The sequence below is a fragment of the Pelophylax lessonae genome, assembly GCF_965119305.1.
Source record: "Pelophylax lessonae genome assembly, chromosome: 3".
Taxonomy (NCBI): domain Eukaryota; kingdom Metazoa; phylum Chordata; class Amphibia; order Anura; family Ranidae; genus Pelophylax; species Pelophylax lessonae.
The window spans coordinates 212,674,070-212,694,660 of NC_138770.1; the positions used below are offsets into that span (position 1 = coordinate 212,674,070).

The window sequence follows — 20,591 nt, forward strand, 5'->3', positions numbered from 1 at the left end:
TAATGGTTGATTTATTTCTTGTGTTTATTCTACTAACTTATTGCTGCTTTTGTACTTGCCACTATTCAGAACAAATACCAATGTTATCCTGCACTACATTTCACATACTATCTTACTGAGAAGACTCTCGCCTTGTGTGAAACATGCTTAAATCTTTATTTATTAGATTTCTTAAATAACAACAAGTGGAGATATTTGAGCTATTTACAGCTATGTCATACCAATCTCAAAAGGAAATCTAGGAGGATATTATTTATGCACAAATATCAAATATGTAAAATCTTCATTCAGACCATAAGGTACTCCTAAGCCCAATTTAAAGATCCATTTAGCCTCTGCTATTAACTCATTTTTGTCTAGATCTCCTTTTCCCAGGCCCATGTATACATCTTACACTTCACAAAATTTGAGGCATTCAGGTTTTCCATCATGTTTGGACCAAATATGCCTTGCTATGGGTTTTTCTTTTTTTCCAAAATCACATCATTACCATGTTCTAATATCCAACTAGGGATGATTTTACCTATATATAGCAGAGGACAGGAACAGCTGGCCAGAGCCCCGCTCCCGCTGTGATTGAACACAGCGGGAGACAATCAGGGGGTTCGGCGGACGCAATGTCCCCTGGGAACCTGGTGATCATTCGTAGAGAGGCAGAAAGGCATTCAGCCTATATAAATAAGGCAGACCACTGTTCTGCCAGAGAGGAAAATGGTGCTCTTGTGTTTCTGGTAAGCAGAATCATGGATCTCTGTTTTCCTTTAGTCAAAGCACTCCCCTACAGCTAGAAAGCACTCATAGGAAACACATTTAATGCTTTGATTGCCCCTGGTGTTAACCCCTTCCCTGCCAGTGTCATTTATATAGTGACAGTGCATTGGTGTCACTGGCCTGCCATTATTAGTAAAAAATAGAAAAAAAAATAGAAAGTCACTAAACCTATTCCATAGTTTGTAGATTCTATAATGTTTGCGCAAACCAATCAATATTGGTTTTTTTTTTTTACCAAAAATATGTAGGAGAATGCATATTGGCCTAAATGTTTGAAGAAATTTGATGTCTTATTTTTTTTTATTATAGCAGAAAGTAAGAAATATATATATTTTTTTTCAAAATTGTCGGTCTTTTTTTGTTTATAGCGCAAAAAAATAAAAACCGCAGTGGTGATCAAATACCACCAAAAGAAAGCTCAGTTTGTGGGAAAAAAAGGACTTCAATTTTATTTGGGTACAGAGTCACACGACTGTGTAATTGTCAGTTAAAATAACGCAGTGCCATATCGCAAAAAATGGCCTGGTCAGGAAGGGGGTAAAACCTTCCAGAGCTGAAGTGGTTAAATTCACAGGCATTGCAATGACTACTGCAATGTGATCCCTTATGTTTGTCTGGCTGCTAAGATGGATTATGTGTCACTGTAGGAATTTTGTCCAAATTACTTTGGACTAAAACATCTATCAGGTTCTTATCCCGCTTACTGATGGATTTTTTGGTAAAAACTCCTGTAAGTCTTTATTATCCTGTAATTCTGGCCAGTATTTTCTAATGATAACATAGATCTGTCCAGACTGACTTGAATAAGTAACAAATATTCTTGTCTTTGCAAACTTGTCTTGCTTAGTTCTTTTCTGTCTTAACAATAAATCCGGGTTAGTGCATTGACTCGATCAAATTATTTCAATAGATCCCTTCTAGGGTATCCTCTTTGTGTATGTCTATTAAAAAGTTGTCCACACTCCTGTTTAAGGAGGAATACCCCTCTTTAAACATTTTGAGTGGTGGCTTTCCCAATGCAAAAGGCTCGTTCCCAATGCAAAAGGCTATTTGTGGACATGGGTTTCCGATTGATGGCTGATTGAATTGCACCATAGTCCTCCCTAATGATTTTGAGGTCTAGGAATTGTATTGTGTCCCAGTCTATCTCACTGGTAAAGAACATGTCAACTGTGTTCTCACTGAGATGTACCACAAACTGCTGGAAGGTTTCTCTGGTTCCATTGCAAAGAATTAATATATTGCCTATGAACTTAATCCAAAGCAGTACATTCAAGGATTACTGAAGCATTTTCTTTACAAATACAACTGTATCTTTCCACCAGCCTAAAATAAAGTTGGTGCAGGTAGAGTAGGGGCACATTCTGTGCCCAATGCTGTACCTACTAATTTCCTGTAAACCTACTAATTGCATGAAATGTAAATGTTCCCATTAAAGAGGAAATAATTATGTTCAAGAATACATTTTAGCATCTTAAGTACAAATTGCATAAGTCCTTAAAAGGCTTCTCCTCTCATATTTAAGAAATACTCACACACATGTACGCTCAAAGAGAGCACTGTATTGCAGCTTATGGACATTTAATCTAATAAAAGAGTTCACAAAAATCAGATCTCAGTTGAAGTCTCACTATAGGTAATGTAGTCGCACTTGTACCTGATATACAATATGAATTGATATTCTATATAAATCCATTGGAGATTTTGTGAAATAGCTCTCTTTCTTAGTAAATGAGTCTCATGGTTGTGTTGAATACATATAGTCTTTCTTTGTATCCTCTTTTGTATTATCACCTGACTGTTACAGTGAATCAACTGTTTGTTTTATTACTGTTAAAATTCTTCAATAAAGATTAATAGTTAAATAAATAAAATAAAGATATATTTTAATGTACCAAATAAAAGTTTTGTTTTAGGCTCTAATGGGTAGAGCTTTACCCTCATTTTTTTTTTTGTTTGTAATTAGTACCCACACAGTGGCAAAAAAAATGGTTTGATAATTTAGGCTTCTTTTTTATATAAGTTGCCATACTGTCCATACAGGCTCAGCGGGTATGTCGTTTGCACAATGCAACATTCGAGCCTAAGCACTTTCTTTAAAAAAAATAGTTTTAAAATTAAATTTTAAATTAATAGCCCTATGTCAGTTTAGCTTTCAAAATGCCTTTCCCCAGTGAGTTTAGGTGACAGAAATTCTGTTATAAGCCTTTGAAGCAACTATTTTTTAACACTTCTAAAAGTTTATCTTACCTTAACACCTTGTCCCAAGTTTTCCAGAGAAGTGATGTCCAGTCCTTCTCTGCAGGCTTGCCAGCAGGAAATAACTTTTTGGCTCTCTATTTTGCCAGGGCGTAGAGTGAGTCCAGCTATACTGCCACGAAAATACTGGGCAAATTTGGGTTTCGTGATTTCACCCCCTACAAATTAAGAAAAGGCAGTGTTACCTAGATGAGAATCTAAAGAACAAGCTTGTTTTCAAGAGTATAGAATTGAATCCAGCAAGTAATGCTAGCAGGTCAGTGGGAGAGCACAGTGCAACTTTTTCAGGCTCTGCAATTGGGGCTTAGTATATGTTCAAAATTCTGACTGTTCTGGCCGATTCTGCTGATGTATATTGTTGTTGTTACCGAGCTTTCATAACTCATAGGCACTGCAATTATAAAGCCTATGACTGTCTTCTTCTGTACTGCATCTTTAAAATTGTTTGGGAATCCCTGTACCAAAGGTGTTATTCAATAAAGCAGTGCACATGACAAAATGCAACAATCCATAAATTGCAGTTTGAAATCTGACAAAACATCTGTGAGATTTTTTTAAATAAAATAACTTTTGCTCAACTGATATACTAAATCCCAGATCTTGGCCTTCTGTCAAGTTCAACCTATTTAGCAAGTTGCTGCCATAGCACTAGTATGTGGTTTGTAGCTGAGTACTTTCTTAAAACCTTTTGGTACTGGTGTTTTTGCCTTATGATGGAGACCTTGAATCATTAAGCTGCTGGAGTGGAGTACTTAAGACCTAACTCCAGAAGCTAGCCAAAAAACTGTATAAACTGTAAGTGAAATCAGCTACATTCAGTATACAGTGCTGTGTTCTGGCAAGAAAGCCTTGTATTTTTATCAATGCATACAATTGTTCCTTTGATTGGCTGGTGTGGAGAGGTGGGTGGATGATATTACAATCTCCACCCTAGCCCATGTGAGGAAGCCTTTTACTAACTAAAAGAAATACAAGGCTTTTGTGAATGGCTGAGAAGTGCTCAGTCCGCCTTGTTATAGCAGCAGGCGGGAAGTCTCCGTACCGCTGTATACTGTATTGTAGCTGAAGCACTGTAGCTAACTGTAGCGCTGATATTCTGTGTGTCTGTATACTTTAATAAAACGTTGATGGACATTGCTATGTTTGAGTAGTTGGAGCCATCTAGTGACCAAATACTGGTAATGCAGATATGTTTTATTTTTTCTGAAAGAGACAGGAAGTGACTGTTGGTTTTGGTGACCTACCCATGAACACCTTCTTGTGCAGGGCATGCTGGGTAGGGGATAAAAGGGGTCGGAGCAGCCATTTTAGGTCTCTTGGAATCGTGTGGCCTGCCTGAGAGGACCTGTGGGGAGATGGTGGCCAGATTGCAGAGACCCAGAGACACTCATCCGAGCATCGGAGGACAGGATCCACCCAGTGGGGCTGAACGGAGCAATTGGTCAAGCTGACGGAGAAGCAAGTTTCAGTCACCGGACAAAAGTCACCACACGGAGCCTCTATCCAGTCGGTGAGCGGGTCACGGCCCACAGTTTCTTAAATCTCACATGCAGTTAGACTCATATACAGGCTTCACTGGAAATTATAGTTCCACGAAGGAGCAGAGCAACTGATACTGAGAAGGTTTGAGGCCTATTTACCTTGATGTCTCAAGAAATGTTAAAATAGTTGTTACAGCTACACCAGAAGCATTTTCATTTCAATTTAATTCACCAAAACTGTGGATTACAAATCACAAGGAGCCACTTTAGCTAGTGAAGAAAAGAAGATCCAGGACTAAGTACTCCAAAAAGTGAGATCTCACACATAGCTTATAAAGTAGGGGGAGCTCCCAGGTATAGACGTATATATATGTATACTGTTTCTTGTTGATTGTTTATATTGAAATCCATTGTGCTGTTGTCTTATCCTGGAGTGACAATACAGGTATTTTGTACTATCTTACAGTGTGTTGTATTGCATTGCATCACAGCTGTGCCAAGGGGATTGAGCCAAGTTAGTGGGGCTTATTGGTAGAGTGCAGGCCCGGATCAAACCAGCAGCCCTTTCGGGGGTCAGTGCTACATAACTATGTATAGGGAAATAAACCTGGAGTTAGACTTAAAATACTGCAGTACCAGCCTGTATATAACCCTTCACTACCAAGCCATTTTTCAGTTTTCACTGTTGTGATAGTTCAACTAACAACAACTTCCATTAGGCAATTCTGATACTGAACTTCATAAAAAATAAATAAATGAATTTCAAAATAGTGCCTGGGGGTCCCCTTAGTCTGCCTGTAAAGTCGCACATCTGTACAGTTTAAAGAACCTGCTACAGCAATAATGACACTTATAAAGCCCAAAAAATGTAATTTTTCCTACAAGCTTTCTTTATTTTGTAAATAACAGCTTGGGGAGCCAGTCTGTATGATGAGGCCACAATTTTTTGCACTCGGAACTAGATTAGAGATTTTTTGAATAAATTATGGTGTCTTTTTGGCAGACTTTGGATAGAAGCAACAGGTGCAGAAAAATTGGGCTTTGGGTGTTGGTGGTACCTTCACACCATAACCATATAGAGGTACTCTTAACCACTTAAGCCCCAGCCCTATTTCGGACACTTTTTGTTCACAAGTTAAAACCAGTATTTTTTCCTAGAAAACTACTTAGAACCCCCAAACATTATATATATTTTTTTAGCAAAGACTCTGGAGAATAAAATATCTGTCATTGCAATATTTTTTGTCACGCGGTATTTGCGCAGCAGTCTTTAAAACGCCATTTTTTTGGAAACATTTTGAAAAATCACATTTCACTGCATTTAAAAAATACTAAACAGTAAAGTTAGCCCATTTTTTTTTTGTATATTGTGAAAGATGATGTCACACCGAGTAAATAGATACCCAACATGATACGGTTTAAAATTGCGCCCCCCGTGGGATGGCGACAAACTATGGTCAATAGAGATCTCAATAGGTGACGATTTAAATTTATTTAACGGTTACCAGTTTAGAGTTAGAGTGTAGCTCTTTTTTTTAAATTATTGCTTACGCTCTGGCGATCGCGGCGATACCTCACATGTGTGGTTTGAACAGCGATTTAATTTGCGGCTTGACTTCCGTATATTTTTTTTGTGCGCGAGCTAACGGTGACGGGGGCGGCTAAATTTTTTTTTTCCCATTTATTTTATTTATTTTATAAACTTTATTACAGTTTTTTTAAAAAAAAAATCTGATCACTTTTATTGCTGTCACAAGTAGGGATGATCGAACGGTTCGGGTCGACCATCGGTTCGGTCCGAACATTGGGTGTTCGAGGTTCGGCCGAATTTAGAACTTTTTGCCCAAAAAGTTCGGAATTCGGCAACCAGAACCGACCAAAATGCAATGCTTCAGGAAATGGGCTTTAAAAGCCTGTGATTGGACCAGAACCATTGGCAAAAGCCAATTGAGGGGGCAGGAGAATGCTAGGAATGTGATTGGAGTGACTAGGGGGTCCCTAGACCAATCATTAGTGAATACGCCCCCCAGTATATAAGATCGCCCCCGCCATATTCCTAGCATTGTTACTGGACATGGAAGAGAGTGGAAGCAGTTCTGTTAATTTTACTTTAAAAGTGTCATTTAGCTATTTATTAGTGCGAGGAAAGGGATATCTAGTGTAGTTAGAGTGCTCCTTTACACTTTAGTTAGCTTCAAAAATTTAGTTTCTGTAGGGAAAGTGTTAAGTGTAAGGGGACCGTAGTGTAGTGTAGGGTTAACTGGCAGTGACTGCTATGGCAGGGTGACAAAACCCTTCCATAGCAGGGTGACCGCTATAGAGAAATGATCTTTTCTCTGAATAGCTTCGGCACACCCATATGGCTTCTCACCAGCCAAGCATTTTTTATGCTGCAGGGGCTGCCACTGCCAGTGCTTTTTTGAGGACATATTTGATGTCAGACATGACATCTGAACATGTGTATAGGGGGTATATATACACATATATGTCTGTATATATACCCCTAGACATATATAGGTGTGATAGTAGCAGAAATAAATGCTTGCGCTAATGAAATCATTTACAGTAATATATTTCTGCTACTATCACACCTATATATGGCTAGGTGTCTATATACATATAATTATGTGTGTATATATACCACTATACACAAGTTCAGATGTTTTGCCTGCCTCAAAAGAACCCAAAAAAATGCCAAAAAAACGCTAGCGTCAAAAAAAAAAAATGCCCAGGTGTGTTTTTGCTGGCATTTTTTGGGGGGTTTTGGAGGCAGGCAAAACATCTGAACTTGTGTATAGTGGTGTATATACACACATCCATATATTTATATACACACCTAGACATATATAGGTGTGATAGTAGCAGAAATATATGCTTGCGCTAATGAAATCATTTACAGTAATATATTTCTGCTACTATCACACCTATATATGGCTAGGTGTCTATATACATATAATTATGTGTGTATATATACCACTATACACAAGTTCAGATGTTTTGCCTGCCTTCTTTTTATCAAAAATGACAATTTTTAAGAACTTTTTTTGTGTGGTTTTGTGTCTGGTGGGTCTAAAAGGTGTACCTGTGAAGTTTCAGCTCTGTAGCATGTCCAGAACCAGAAAAAAAGATCATATAGGTGTTAAAGGAGGGTCCCACATCCCTGTTCTACTGAAAAATTATCTTTTTTTTTTCATGGTTCTGGACATGCTACAGAGCTGAAACTTCACATGTACACTTTTTAGACCCCCCAGATACTAAATCCAAAGTCAAAATCAAAAAATCTCTCTTTTTTTTTTTTTTTCAATAATTGGCTTTTTTATCAAAAATGACAATTTTTAAGAACTTTTATTTTTGTGTGATTAATAGTTAATGGGGCATGACCCAGAACCCTAGGCACTTTTTAGGGGCATTTATTGGGTTTTAGGGCTTAAAAATTGTGTTTTTTGATTACCGAAGTTCGGGTCCCATTGATTTCAATGGGGTTCTGAAATCCGGGCCGAACTTTCGGGAAGTTCGGATGTTCTGGCCGAAACAAACTTTTCAAAAGTTCGATCATCCCTAGTCACAAGCAATGTAAACATCCCTTGTGACAGCAATATGCAGTGACAGGTACACTTTATGGAGGGATCGAGGGTCCAAAAGACCCTAGACCCCTCCACTACACATCCCTGTATGCAAAACGCCGAAAACTGCGTTTTTGCATACAGCCGTTTTTCAAATTTGCCGCCTTTTGCAGCACAGTAACCCGGAAGTGACGTCATGGACGCCGCCTCCGGGTTACGTCATCGGAGACCCGATCAAAGCCGTTTCCAGCATTGATCGGGACTCCATCCAGCCGGCGGACGTTCCGGCTGGGTGCTCGGGGCTCCCGGTGGGACGGGAGCCCCGGTAAAAGCCACGGAAGGCGGCGGGAGGGGGGGACGTCCCCTCCCGCCCCCGGGTAACGATCAAGCGGCTCCCGAGCTGCATCGGTCGGTACCAACAGAAAGCCCACCGTCGGCTCTAAACTACAGTACCGGGATGATGCCTCTAGATAGAGGCATCATCCCGGTACACTTCCGCAAAGTTTACCGACGTACCCCTACGTTAGTATGCGGTAAGTGGTTAATGAAAGCAAGAATTGACCTTGCTGTCAAAAATTTAAATGATATGCACCTGTCAAACAGTGGTGGAAAAACTAGGCTTTGGGTGTTGGTGGTGGACAAGGAGGCAGAACAAGCCACTCTGGCAGCTGCGGTGAACTGTGAACTGATGGAGGATGAGGATGGTTTAGTAAGCCAGTCCACCACCTCCTCTCCATGCTGTGGCTGGATAGCACAGCAATATCACTAAACAGAGAAAATGATGCCTTGCCTGAGAATGGACCACGTCCACCTTTGCCTGTGGACACAGACACTGCTGGCCCCCTCACAGTGCCATGGGAACATCTGCCTCTCCTTCTTGGCCTCCCAGACTTGATGGGGGCATATAAAAAATGTAATTAAGATAGGGAAATGTGTACATGGATGTACTTTAAGCAATGGAAAGTGTTGTTTGGTGCACTTTAACTTGAGTATTCACTACACAGACACACTCCACTAACACACTACAATATAATATATATACTGCAGTAAAACTGCACTAATGCACTGAAATATATTGTGGTAAACATGCACTAATGCACTGAAATATACTGCATTAAATGTTCAATAACGCACTGAAATACACTGTGTTAAACATGCAGTAATGCACTGCAATATACTCCGGTAAACCTGCAATACCACACTAAAATATACTGCATTAAGCGTACACTAACGTGCTGCAATATACTACGGTAAACCCACAATAACGCACTGAAATATACTGCATTAAATGTGCAGTAACAAACTGCAATATACTGTGGTAAATGTGCAGTAAAGCAATAAAATATACTGCAAGAAACATGCCCTGACAAAATAAACTGACACTAAAATAAAAATGAACGGTCGCACTACACTCACATTGCACTATGACTAGATTCACACTAAACTGACACTAAAGTAAAACTGAATGGTCAAACTACGCTCACACTGCAATTTCACTAGATTCACACATAGAATCACAAAAGCACACTATAGCACACTACCTCTCAAGTAGCGCTAAACAAAGCCCTGTTCTATCTCTCTCCACGCCAATACCACATTGAAAATGGCCGCAATTGGATGAATATTTTTATAGTATCGGGTGGAACTAAGAGCAGTGAGCCATGATTGGATAGAGTCATCATCACAATGTCCAATCATGGCTCTGACAGTGCTATGTGCCCCGATTGGGCAAAGCTTTCATTGCTTCAGCCAATCAGGCATCCAATGCACTGTGCGGCTGCGCAGTGCATTGTGGTCATTCAGCTTGCCAAACAAACGGTTGAATGCCCTGCTAATTCAGGTGTTCGTTGAACAGGCGAACAGCCAATGTTCGGCCAAAACGTATACTCGGACCAAACCGTTCACCCAACTCTATTAGTTACTATTTGCCCAGTGCAATTCATATACCATGATTGTTTTTTGCATCACCCTACTAAATAAACACTTGCTTTGTGAACTTGCTATATTTTGTGTTGTTTTTGCGGCCTACACTTAAGAAGCAGGGGCACCTAGAGCTGGTACTAATATTGCATAGACACACTAACAGTAATTAATCTGGCCCCATTGACCCGATATAGCAACACTGCCATAGGCGACTGGAAGCGCTTGAAATAATGAGATCTTCTAAAAGCTGTAATTTCCTAATCTTTTATGGCTCAGTTTAATGCGTAGCACCTGCGCTCGATTTGGGGATTTACATTTCTAACTACTTTAATGTAAACAACTGCCAGTCTTTTTAGCAAGTATTTGTTTAAAAATTACAGGTACTTTGTCATCAAGAACATAAGACATCATGTTCACAAAGCTATGAATATGGGAAAATTACAGTATCTATTTAATTTGTACAATGATTGTCAACATGACATGATAACAGTGTACTGAGGATTATCTACATGTTTCTGTTTTTCACGAAATGTACAAATTCAGCTTCTGTAATAGATAAAGCTCCACTTGCTATAAATATTTCAACAGTTTAAACTTTGATCATTTGGCAATCTGCTGAGTGTCATGACAAGCAGACAGTCAATCCATTTTATTGGAAGCATCCAGAGCTAATGTACGTAGCTGGTTAATGCACAGCTGCAAATATATGATTATTGTAACAGTTAATTACTAGACCAGGTAATTGTAAAGTAACCTTGTAGTCCATCTGTGCATCCAGCAACTAGTATCATTTCCAAGTTTCTTGACACAGATGTAGCCTGTAAAAAACTTTATTATTCATAGATATTCAATGATGGCAGGAAAAATTCCATCCATCAATTGTTACATTGTTATAGATGCATGTTCATACGATACATTAAAATTAGTGCCTAGTGCCCTAAAAAAGATGCATCTCCTTTAAAATATGATAATACTTTACAAGAGAACCTACTTAGAAAAGAGGGGTGAGCAGCTATATGGAAGGTTAGGTTTAAAGTGGTTCTAAAGGCAGAAGGTTTTTTATCCTAATGCATTCTATGCATTAAAAACCTTCCATGTGCAGCTCCCCCCTCAGCCCCCCTAATACTAAACTGAGCCCAGTGCTGTATCTTGGCCTAGGCCAACAAGCCTACCTTTCATAGGAGGGATGGGCCACCTCCAGGCTCACCTGCCCCCTATCTTTCCATTAGCTTGCATGTGCTTCCACTGTGAAGACTCTTATAAATTCATTAGAGTTAGGACTGCAGGTAACACAGGGAGCCATGGAGTGGCCCTGCAGCTTTCACATGCGTTTGCAAATGTGTGCTAACTAAACCCCTGTTTTGACGCAAACTGTTAGACAGGTTAATTTGGTTGGTAAGCAAACTGGCTAGCAAATTGAACTGGGAATTTTACTTTTGTTTGTTTCTGTATCTTGGCCTAGGCCAACAAGGCCCAGGCCTAGGGCTGCACTTTGCAGGGGGGCAGCAAAAAAGTTGCACCCCGCACAAAAAAAATCAGCCTTCTCCCGACTCCTGAACGAAAAGGGTCCCCACTGGCGTCCGCTACACTTTTAGTATAGTGCCAGTCTTATGGGGTAAATTGGGCCAGAGGGCAGGGTCCAGGAGGCAAATCAGTCTGGCACCCCCATAAAGTGGTCACACTGCTACCTGCTGGTATAATAATATCGGCATGTGAGGACATTCAGACAGACCGCAGGCCACCGACTACACCTAATACAACTGGTTCGACACTCGCAAATGCTAAAAAGTGTGGCACCGCAGCCTGAATTGCATCATATACAATTAAGACTTTTAATTGTATATGAATGCAATAATATTTTGGACCTGCTCACCCCATATGTGCGATCGCAATATGTCACTGGATTAGTAAGATTACTCCTATTTTATAAGCTATATGGACTTGTGTTTGCTGCCACTGATTTTTTCACTTATTTGTATAATGACTATGGACTTCCTAGTCATTATACAAAGTGAAATAATCCTATGATTACAATCAGTGTCAGCAAACACAAGTCCTAATATCTTAAAAGAAAGGAGTAATCTTACTAATCCAGTGACATAAGGCTGTACTAATGGGCACTTATAAGGCTGCGCTGCACTGATGGCCACTGATTAGGTGGCACTGATAAGCTGCACTGATGGACGCTAATAGGCTGCACTGATGGGCACTGATATGCTGCACTGATGGCCACTGATAAGGCGGCAATGGTGGGTACTGATAAACTTCACTGATGGGCACTAATGAGGATGCACTGATGGGCACGAGGCATCACTGATAAGCTTCACTGATGGCGCTGCCCTGATATTCTGCCCTGATGGGCACTGATATGCGGCACTAATGAGGCTGCTCTGATGGCAACTGATGAGGCGGCACTGATAAGCTGCACTGATGGGCACTGATATGATGCACTGATAGGCTGCACTGGTGGCCACTGATGGGGCTGTACTTATGGCCACTTATGAGGCCGTACTGATATGCTGCACTAATGGGCACTGATGAGGTGGAACTGATGAGGCTGCATTGATGGACTGTGATTGTGGTCTGTGGTTTACAGTGGATGACAGGGTGGGTCATAAACAGGAAGGGGTGTGGCCTTTACAGGAAGGGGTGGGTCATATTTAAATTAGGGGGTGCCAAGTTTATTTAGGCCTAGCGCAGCACAAAACCTAAATACACCACTGCCTGAGCCCCATTGATCCAGCGATGTTGCACACACAAGAGACTAGGCTGTCTGGGATTCTCCCTCCTGACTGGCTGAGACACACAGCAGGCACCATTGGCTCCTGTTGCTGTCAAAGTCAGTGAGCCAATGAGGAAAGAGGGGGCGTGCCAAGTCGTGGCTCCATGTCCCAATGCAGTGGCTCTGCTCAGGTGCATCCATAGCAAGCTGCTTGCTGTGGGGGCACTTGACAGTAGGGATGATCAAACTTTTGAAAAGTTCGGTTCGACCAGAACACCCGAATTTCCCGAAAGTTCGGTTCAGATTCCCAGATCTCATTGAAATCTATGGGACCCGAACTTCGGGAATCAAAAAACACAATTTTGAAGCCCTAAAACCTAATAAATGCCCCTAAAAAGTGCCTAGGGTTCTGGGTCATACCCCAGGGACTATGAATCAGGCAAAAAAAAGTTCTTAAAAATTGTCGTTTTTGATATAAAGCCAATTATTGAAAAAAAAAAAAGATATTTCTTTGGATTTAGTGTCTGGGGGTCTAAAAAGTGTACCTGTGAAGTTTCAGCTCTGTAGCATGTCCAGAACCAGAATTATAGCATGCCAAACCTTCAAAAATGACTTTTTTGCTTAACCGCACCTTTCTTTTGCTCCTAATCAACTGCACAGCCAATGTGTATGATGGGGACATAATGCAGTGCACTGGGAACAAGATTAGAGTTTTTTTTTGGAAAAAAGGTGCTGTCTCTTTAAATGTGGATATAATTAACGAGTGTATTTTCACAATGGGGCTATTATTACCAAATGTTTTCAAGAAGTCAAAAGATATATGTAGATGCACTTTATTTCATGTAAAATGGTGTTTGGTGCACTTTAACTTGAATTCTCACAAGAAACAGACATATATGCTCGGATACATTGAGGGTTAGGGTTAGGGGTAAGGGCCACAATGTAGTGCACAGTGAACAAGATTAGAGATGTTTTGGATGAATACTGTTGTCTCTTGACTTTGAATAGAAGTAAAGGATGCTTAAAAATTGGGCCTTTGGTTGTGCCGACGATGCCTTGACACCATAACCCTATGAAAGTGCTGGTCATGAAGGCAATAATTGCCTTTGTAAGGAAAAACATTGCAATTATATGCATCTGGGAAACTGGTGCACAAAAATTGTTATTTGGGTGTTGGCGGAGCCCTACCACTGTAAGCCCAAAGAGCTGGTGTTGAAGTAGGCGAAAAAATTAAGAAGATGTGTACCTGTGGATCAGGGTGAGCAAACATTGTGTTTTGGGTGTTGGCGGAGCCTCCCCACCGTAAGCCCAAAGAGCTGGTTTTGAAGAAGGCGTAAAAATTATGAAGGTGTGCACCTGTGGAACAGGTCCGCAAACATGGTATTTTTGGTGTTGGCGGAGCCTCCCCACCGTAAGCCCAAAGAGCTGGTGTTGCAGAAGGCCAAAAAAAAAATTAATCTTTTCTGGTGAAAACTAAAATGAGGTTCTGTGAACCTAAACAGAACGAGAGGAGGGTTGCCACATCGCAACGATAGAGTAGTCTACATGGTCTGCATCAGGTGCATCGAAGCTTGAAATCCACGACTGATTCATTTTTCTTTTTTTCTTCTGTAAACAAATAATGGTCATTAAAATGACTGATTCATTTTAATGAATGTCAAACGGTCGACTGAGTCGGTGGAGAGTCTCGTTCGATGGTCTGTGACGAATCCTCCTGCTGCGCTGAATGCCCGTTCCGATAGGACACTGGAAGCAGGGCAGGCCAACAACTCCATGGCATACTGGGCCAGTTCTGGCCAGTGGTCTAATCATAAGACCCAGTTTGCCAGTGGATCGGATTCGTCACATGAAAAGCCCTCTGTGTCACTTTGTGCCCTGACATAATCGTCCACCATGTGATGCAGACGCTGTCGATGCAATGTGGCAGCTGAGAGGCCTGGGCGGTGAGGACTAAAAAAAAACCGAAAGGTATCCGTCAACCGCACGCCTTCTCCAACGCTCCTCTCGTGACCCGCAGTAGAGTCCATGGTAGGTTGTCCCCGCCCCTGCACCCTACGGGAGTCGGGGAACGTGTTCACCAGAATCCTCTTGAGACTGTCCTCAAGGTATTTGATCCTGTGGACTCTCTGGGTGGATGGGAAAAGCTCAGAGACTTTTGACTTGTACCGGTGGTCAAGTAGGGTGGCCAACCAATAGTGGTCAGTCTCTTTAATGGCCTTGATTCTGGGGTCCTTTCGCAGGCTCTGAAGCATGATGTTTGCCATGCGTCGCAAATTTGCAAAGACCTGAGAAGCTGACTCCTCAGGGTCACTCAAAACGACATGATCTTGAACATGCTCCTCCTCCTCCCAACCACGTACTACTCCAAAGTGTCCCGAGGGAGTCAAACTAGGCCTTGCAGATTGCCGCATGTCTTCCTCCTCCTCCTCAAAGCCTGCAAAAGTTCCAGAAGAATCGTCCTCCTCCTCCTCCTCTTCCACTCCTGGATCCTGCTCGGGCCTCTGGGAGCTAGGCATAATGGGGTCAGGATAAAGGGGGCCTTGAGAGGCAAGGAAGTCCTCCTCTTCCTCCTGCTGCTCTGCCTCCAGTGCCCTGTCCATAATGCCACGCAGAGTGTGCTCCAACAAAAACAGTACCGGTAGGGTGTCACTGATGCATGCACTGTCCCGGCTGACCATCCTTGTGGCCTCCTCAAATGGCGAGAGGACAGCGCATGCATCCTTAATCAAAAGCCACTGCCGTGGCGAAAAAAAGGCCAGGTGCGCTGAGCCAGTGCTGGTGTCGTACTCGCAGAGATATTCATTGAGGGCCCTCTGCTGCGTGTACAGGCGCTGCAGCATAGCCAAGGTGGAGTTCCAGTGGGTGGGCATGTCACAGACAAGGCGGTGTACCGGCAGGTGAACTTCACGCTGCACTTTGGCCAAACGTGCAGTGTCACTGTACGACCGCCTGAAGTGACTGCACACCCTTCTTGCCATCCTTAGCACATCCTGCATTCCCGGGTACGAGTTCAAAAACCGCTGTACCACGAGATTCAGGACATGCGCCAGGCATGGCACCTGGTTCAACTTTCCCTGCCGAAGGGCGGCCAGGAGGTTTGAACCATTATCGGAAACCACCATTCCTGGCTGCAGCTGGCGTAGTGTGAAACACCTCTGGGCCTGTGCCTGCAGAGCCCCAAAAATCTCAGGGGCAGTGTGCTGCCTGTCCCCTAGACACACAAGCTGCAGCACTGCGTGACACCTTTTGGCCTGAGACATAGAATAGCCCTTTGAATGCTTACATGGTACCTCATCTTATTCAAAGGACCATTCTGCAGAGGAGGGCATGGAGGAGGATGAGGAGGAGGAGCAGGAGGGGGTAGAAGTGATCAGTCTACCCGGATCAGCGACACCACCAGCTGTTTCTAGACATGGGGGCAATACTGGCTGCAGCACCGAGCCCTGGCCACAATCCCTTCCGCTGACAAGCAGTGTCACCCAATGAGCAGTGACAGAAATGTACCGTCCCTGCCCATGTTTGCTTGACCAAGTGTCAGCCGTCAGGTGTATCTTATGGCTGACTGACTTGGCCAGGGACGACACTACATTGCCTTCCACATATAGGGATGGCAGGGCCTTACATGCAAAGTAATGCCGACTTGGCACCTGCCACTGTGGAACTTCACATTTTGCAAAGTCGTGGAAGGGAGCAGACTCTACCAGGTTAAATGGTAAGAGTTGCAGAGCCAGTAGTTTTGCCAAACCACTGTTTAGACGCTGGGCATGTGGGTGGCGGGGAGTATACTTTTTTTTCGTTCCAGCATGTGTGGAATCGAAATTTGCCGTCTAGATGTTACAGCTGGTGGTGTGCTGGAGGTAGATGCGACACTGCGTGCTATATCATCATCCCTGTCAGTGGAGGCTGCCAACAGGTGAAGAGTGACTATAGCAGGGACAGACTGATGTGCAGGTGGAGCACGAGGAGGAGCGTGAGGAGGACTAGGAGGCAGACTGATCGATCTTTGGCCCTTTTGCGGGTTCTTCAAATGCTCCTGCCAACGGGCCAAGTGGTGAGTTGTCAAATGCCTGGTTAGGCAGCTGTACCCAAGTGGTTGACCTTTTTGCCACGTTTTATTCCCTTATGACAAAACTTGCAGATCGCAACTGTTCGATCTGCATGAGATGTCTCAAAAAAGGCCCAGCAAGAAGAGGTTTGTATAGTGGCCCGGGAGACAACAGGTGCGGCCTTAGATGGAGTGGGCCGTCTGCTCTCCCCTCTTGCTTGCTCTGCCTCCTCCTCAACCTCAGACCCAACATCTGACTCCATAAAGGACTGAGCATCAGGCGTGGCCCGAGAGACAACAGGTGCGGCCTTAGATGGAGTGGGCCGTCTGCTCTCCCCTCTTGCTTGCTCTGCCTCCTCCTCAACCTCAGACCCAACATCAGACTCCATAAAGGACTGAGCATCAGGCGTGGCCCGGGAGACAACAGGTGTGGCCTTAGATGGAGTGGGCTGTCTGCTCTCCCCTCTTGCTTGCTCTGCCTCCTCCTGAACCTCAGACCCAACATCAGACTCCATAAAGGACTGAGCTTTAGGCAGGAGTAGATGGCCGACACTGTGGTCAAACAGCTCAGCTGACTCCTCTGCCATGTCTGAAGTTGGGTCTAAGGGAGGACTTGAGGTGGACATGGACTCTTCTTTATTTGCTCTGCCAACTGCAGAAGACTGACCACTTTTCTCTGCCTGGATGACTGTAGTTGCTGATGATGACGATGATGAGGGTTTGGTAATATAGTCCACCACCTCCTGTACGTACTGTGGACGTATAGCTTGGCCACTGCGGGAGAACAATCAAAATGGTGGCCTGGCTGAGGACTGACCACCATGTCCACCCTTGCCTCTAGACACCCTAGAAGCTGTGCCCCTTTCCGCAGCAGGGCCACATATGCCTTTCCTTGGTCTAGCTGACATTGTTGTCACTGAGGCTTTATCAACTGTGCGATGTGAAAATCACCTGCAAGACGCACACTTCTATGCAACCCAAAGTTGTCGCTAAATAAAGCAGATGTGTGTGATGCAGAGTAGCAAAGCCTTTTGCAGTGGACTTAATGCTTACAACAAGAACAGGCATTAACTTGTCACTGAGTCTTTATCAACTGTGCGATGTGAAAATCACGTGCAAGACGTGCACTGCTATGCGACCCAAAGTTGTAGCTAAATACAGCAGATGTGTGTATCGCTTAAATGTATTTTGCACAATAGCTGACTAGCAAGCACGTATACCTGCTGTAGATATATCAGCAGTGCAACATACTCACTAGATGGGACCCTGAAACTTAAAACTATCCCTACAAAAACTAGATTATTGAATTTAACTATAGTGGTATAGTACCCTAACTACACTGCATATCCCTTTCCTCACACTAAAAGAACAGCTCCATACAGCAGAAGATAATTTCTTACTGACACTGTCCCTTTAAATTTTTTTTTTTCTAACTCAAACAGCACAATCGCTGTATTTCTAACTACACTGACAATCTTTAACACAGCAGGAGAAACACAAATGCTTCCAGCCTCTTCCAAAGCTTCTGTATTACAGTGCTAGAGGTTAGGCGGGGCTATGTTATATACTGGGGGCGTATTCACTCCTGAGTGGCCTCTGGTCCCCGTAGTCACTCCAATCATGGTCCTAGCAGACTCCTGCCCCCTCATTGGCTTTTACTGATGTTTCTGGGCCAATCACGGGCTTTTAAAGCCCACTTCCTGTCCCATTGCATTTTGGGCGGTTCGGGTGACCCGAATTCCGAACTTTTACAGCAAAAAGTTCGAAATTCGGGCAAATTTCGAACACCCAATGTTCGGGTCGAACTGATGGTCGACCCGAACCGTTTGATCATCCCTACTTGACAGGAGGGAGCTGTCAGGAGAGCTGGCAAGGGACCAGAGAAGAGGAGGATCCTGGTTGCTCTGTGCAAAACCACTACACAGAGCAGGCAAGTATAACGCAAAATTACGCACTAGGACAGTAGTGTACTGAGCATGTCTGGCACCTGGGACCAATGTGCTGTTTTTTTTTTTTTGCACCCCCTCCCGACAAAAAAAAGAAAAAGACTGAACAAATTAAGCATACCAAATCATGGGCGTGGTCAAATTGTGCTACCAGAGGAGCTTAAATTACCACACAAATATGCCACAGTCCTTTTACCCAAAACAATATGCTTTAAAGTGGAATTTTAGTGAGAATATGAAGTCCTGCTATATCACTTTGCAGGTATAGCTATATAAAACATTAAAAATAAGTTCCTATACTGTTTAAAACCCAGTAATAGACTGCCTCATCCTTCTCTGCTCATTCTCAGTTGCTCTATATTTCTAGACACTGTGCTGAATTTGTGGAGGCCGATCCGCTGACAACCTAAAGATGTACTGCTGTTCAGGGGCTTTGAATTTCAGCAAAATGGCAGCCTCCGGCAAGAAGAAACAGGAACAATGTTGGAGGCAATTTACAGCACACATTGATTTTGGTAGCATAATTATTAATATGGAATGTATATTTCTTGCTAAAGAACATTATTTTTATCTAACTGTTATGAGTAAAGTTCCACTTTAACGACAGAGCCGTAACCCAGTGTGTAACAGACAAGTACAAACCTCAGCATAATAAAACAGTTCAATGTACTTTTCTGCACACAGCTGACCTTAACATAAAATTTAATAATGTATGCTATTGAATGCAGGTGTATGAAATGTAAAACACAGTTTTGGGGGAATTTATCAAAATGGGAGCAGATCAAATCTGGGGCAGCTGTGTATGACAACCACCCATTTTCTATGTTTAGATTATTCAGTTAAACTTTGAAAATGGCATCGGCATCTAGACGCTAATTGGTTGCCATGAACAGCTGCTTCAAATTCTGTCTTCTCCAATTTTGACAAATTTGCATCTCTAGCGCAAGGATCAGATTTACGTAACGCACAGGTCACTTTACAAGTACAACCAAAATTACCCCTTTTTCCTAGTACAAATCATCCCCTCCAATCCTATTTTCCCTTCAGTGAAGATTTTCCCTCTGCCACAGTATAGGTCTTCCCAAAATACCCACTCCCAGCCTACACTCTCAGTACTGTTCCCATAGTACAAACCCTTCAGTAAAGATTCCTTTCCCAACACAGTCTGAAACCCCTAACACAGATCCTTAACTATAGATTCTCCTCCCAGCACAGACTGACTTCTCTAACACAGACCCCTTTTTACAGATCCCACCCAGCACAAGCCCCCTCTGTGCAGACTCTCCCCACCCTCAGGACAGACCGACCTCCCAGCAAAGACCCCCTCAGCAGAGTCTGACCCCCCAGCACAGACCAACCCCCCCCCCCCCCCCAGTACAGACCTCTCAGCACAGACCTACACCACACTAAAGACCTATCAGTACAGATAGACCCCCAGTACAGATCCCTTAATACAGATGGACCTCCCAGCACAGACTGACCACTGGCCCTCCCCAACAGCACAAACGCCTCAGTACAGATAGACCCCCACAGCACAAACTCTTCAGTACAGACTCTCCCCAGCACAGACAAAGCCACTCAGCTCAGACTTCTTTCCTAAATCTCCCCTCCAATCCCAGGTCCTCAGTACGGACACCCAAGCAAAGAACATCCCCAAGACAGACACTTAAATACAGATTTCTTTGCAGTTACATCCCCCATTCCCCATACACCCCAGTTACATCCCCCATTCCCCATACACCCCAGTAAAGACTACCTCAGAAATAGATATATTCCCTTCCCCTCAGTACAGATCCATCAACACAGAAAATCCCCACTTCCCAGTACAGATTTCACAGTACAGACCCCCCCCCCCCCACAGTACAGACCCCTCAGTGTAGA

General features: G+C 43.1%; 1 protein-coding gene across 1 annotated transcript in view; it reads right to left on the reverse strand.

Annotated features, from left to right (window-relative positions):
- The window catches only part of CLSTN2 (calsyntenin 2), a 1,274,185-nt gene that overhangs the window by 86,643 nt on the left and 1,166,951 nt on the right, over positions 1 to 20,591 (reverse strand). The window contains exon 10 of the mRNA XM_082249414.1: positions 3,022 to 3,188. Coding sequence (XP_082105540.1) covers positions 3,022 to 3,188 — 167 coding nt within the window. The remainder of the gene's footprint in view (positions 1 to 3,021; positions 3,189 to 20,591) is intronic.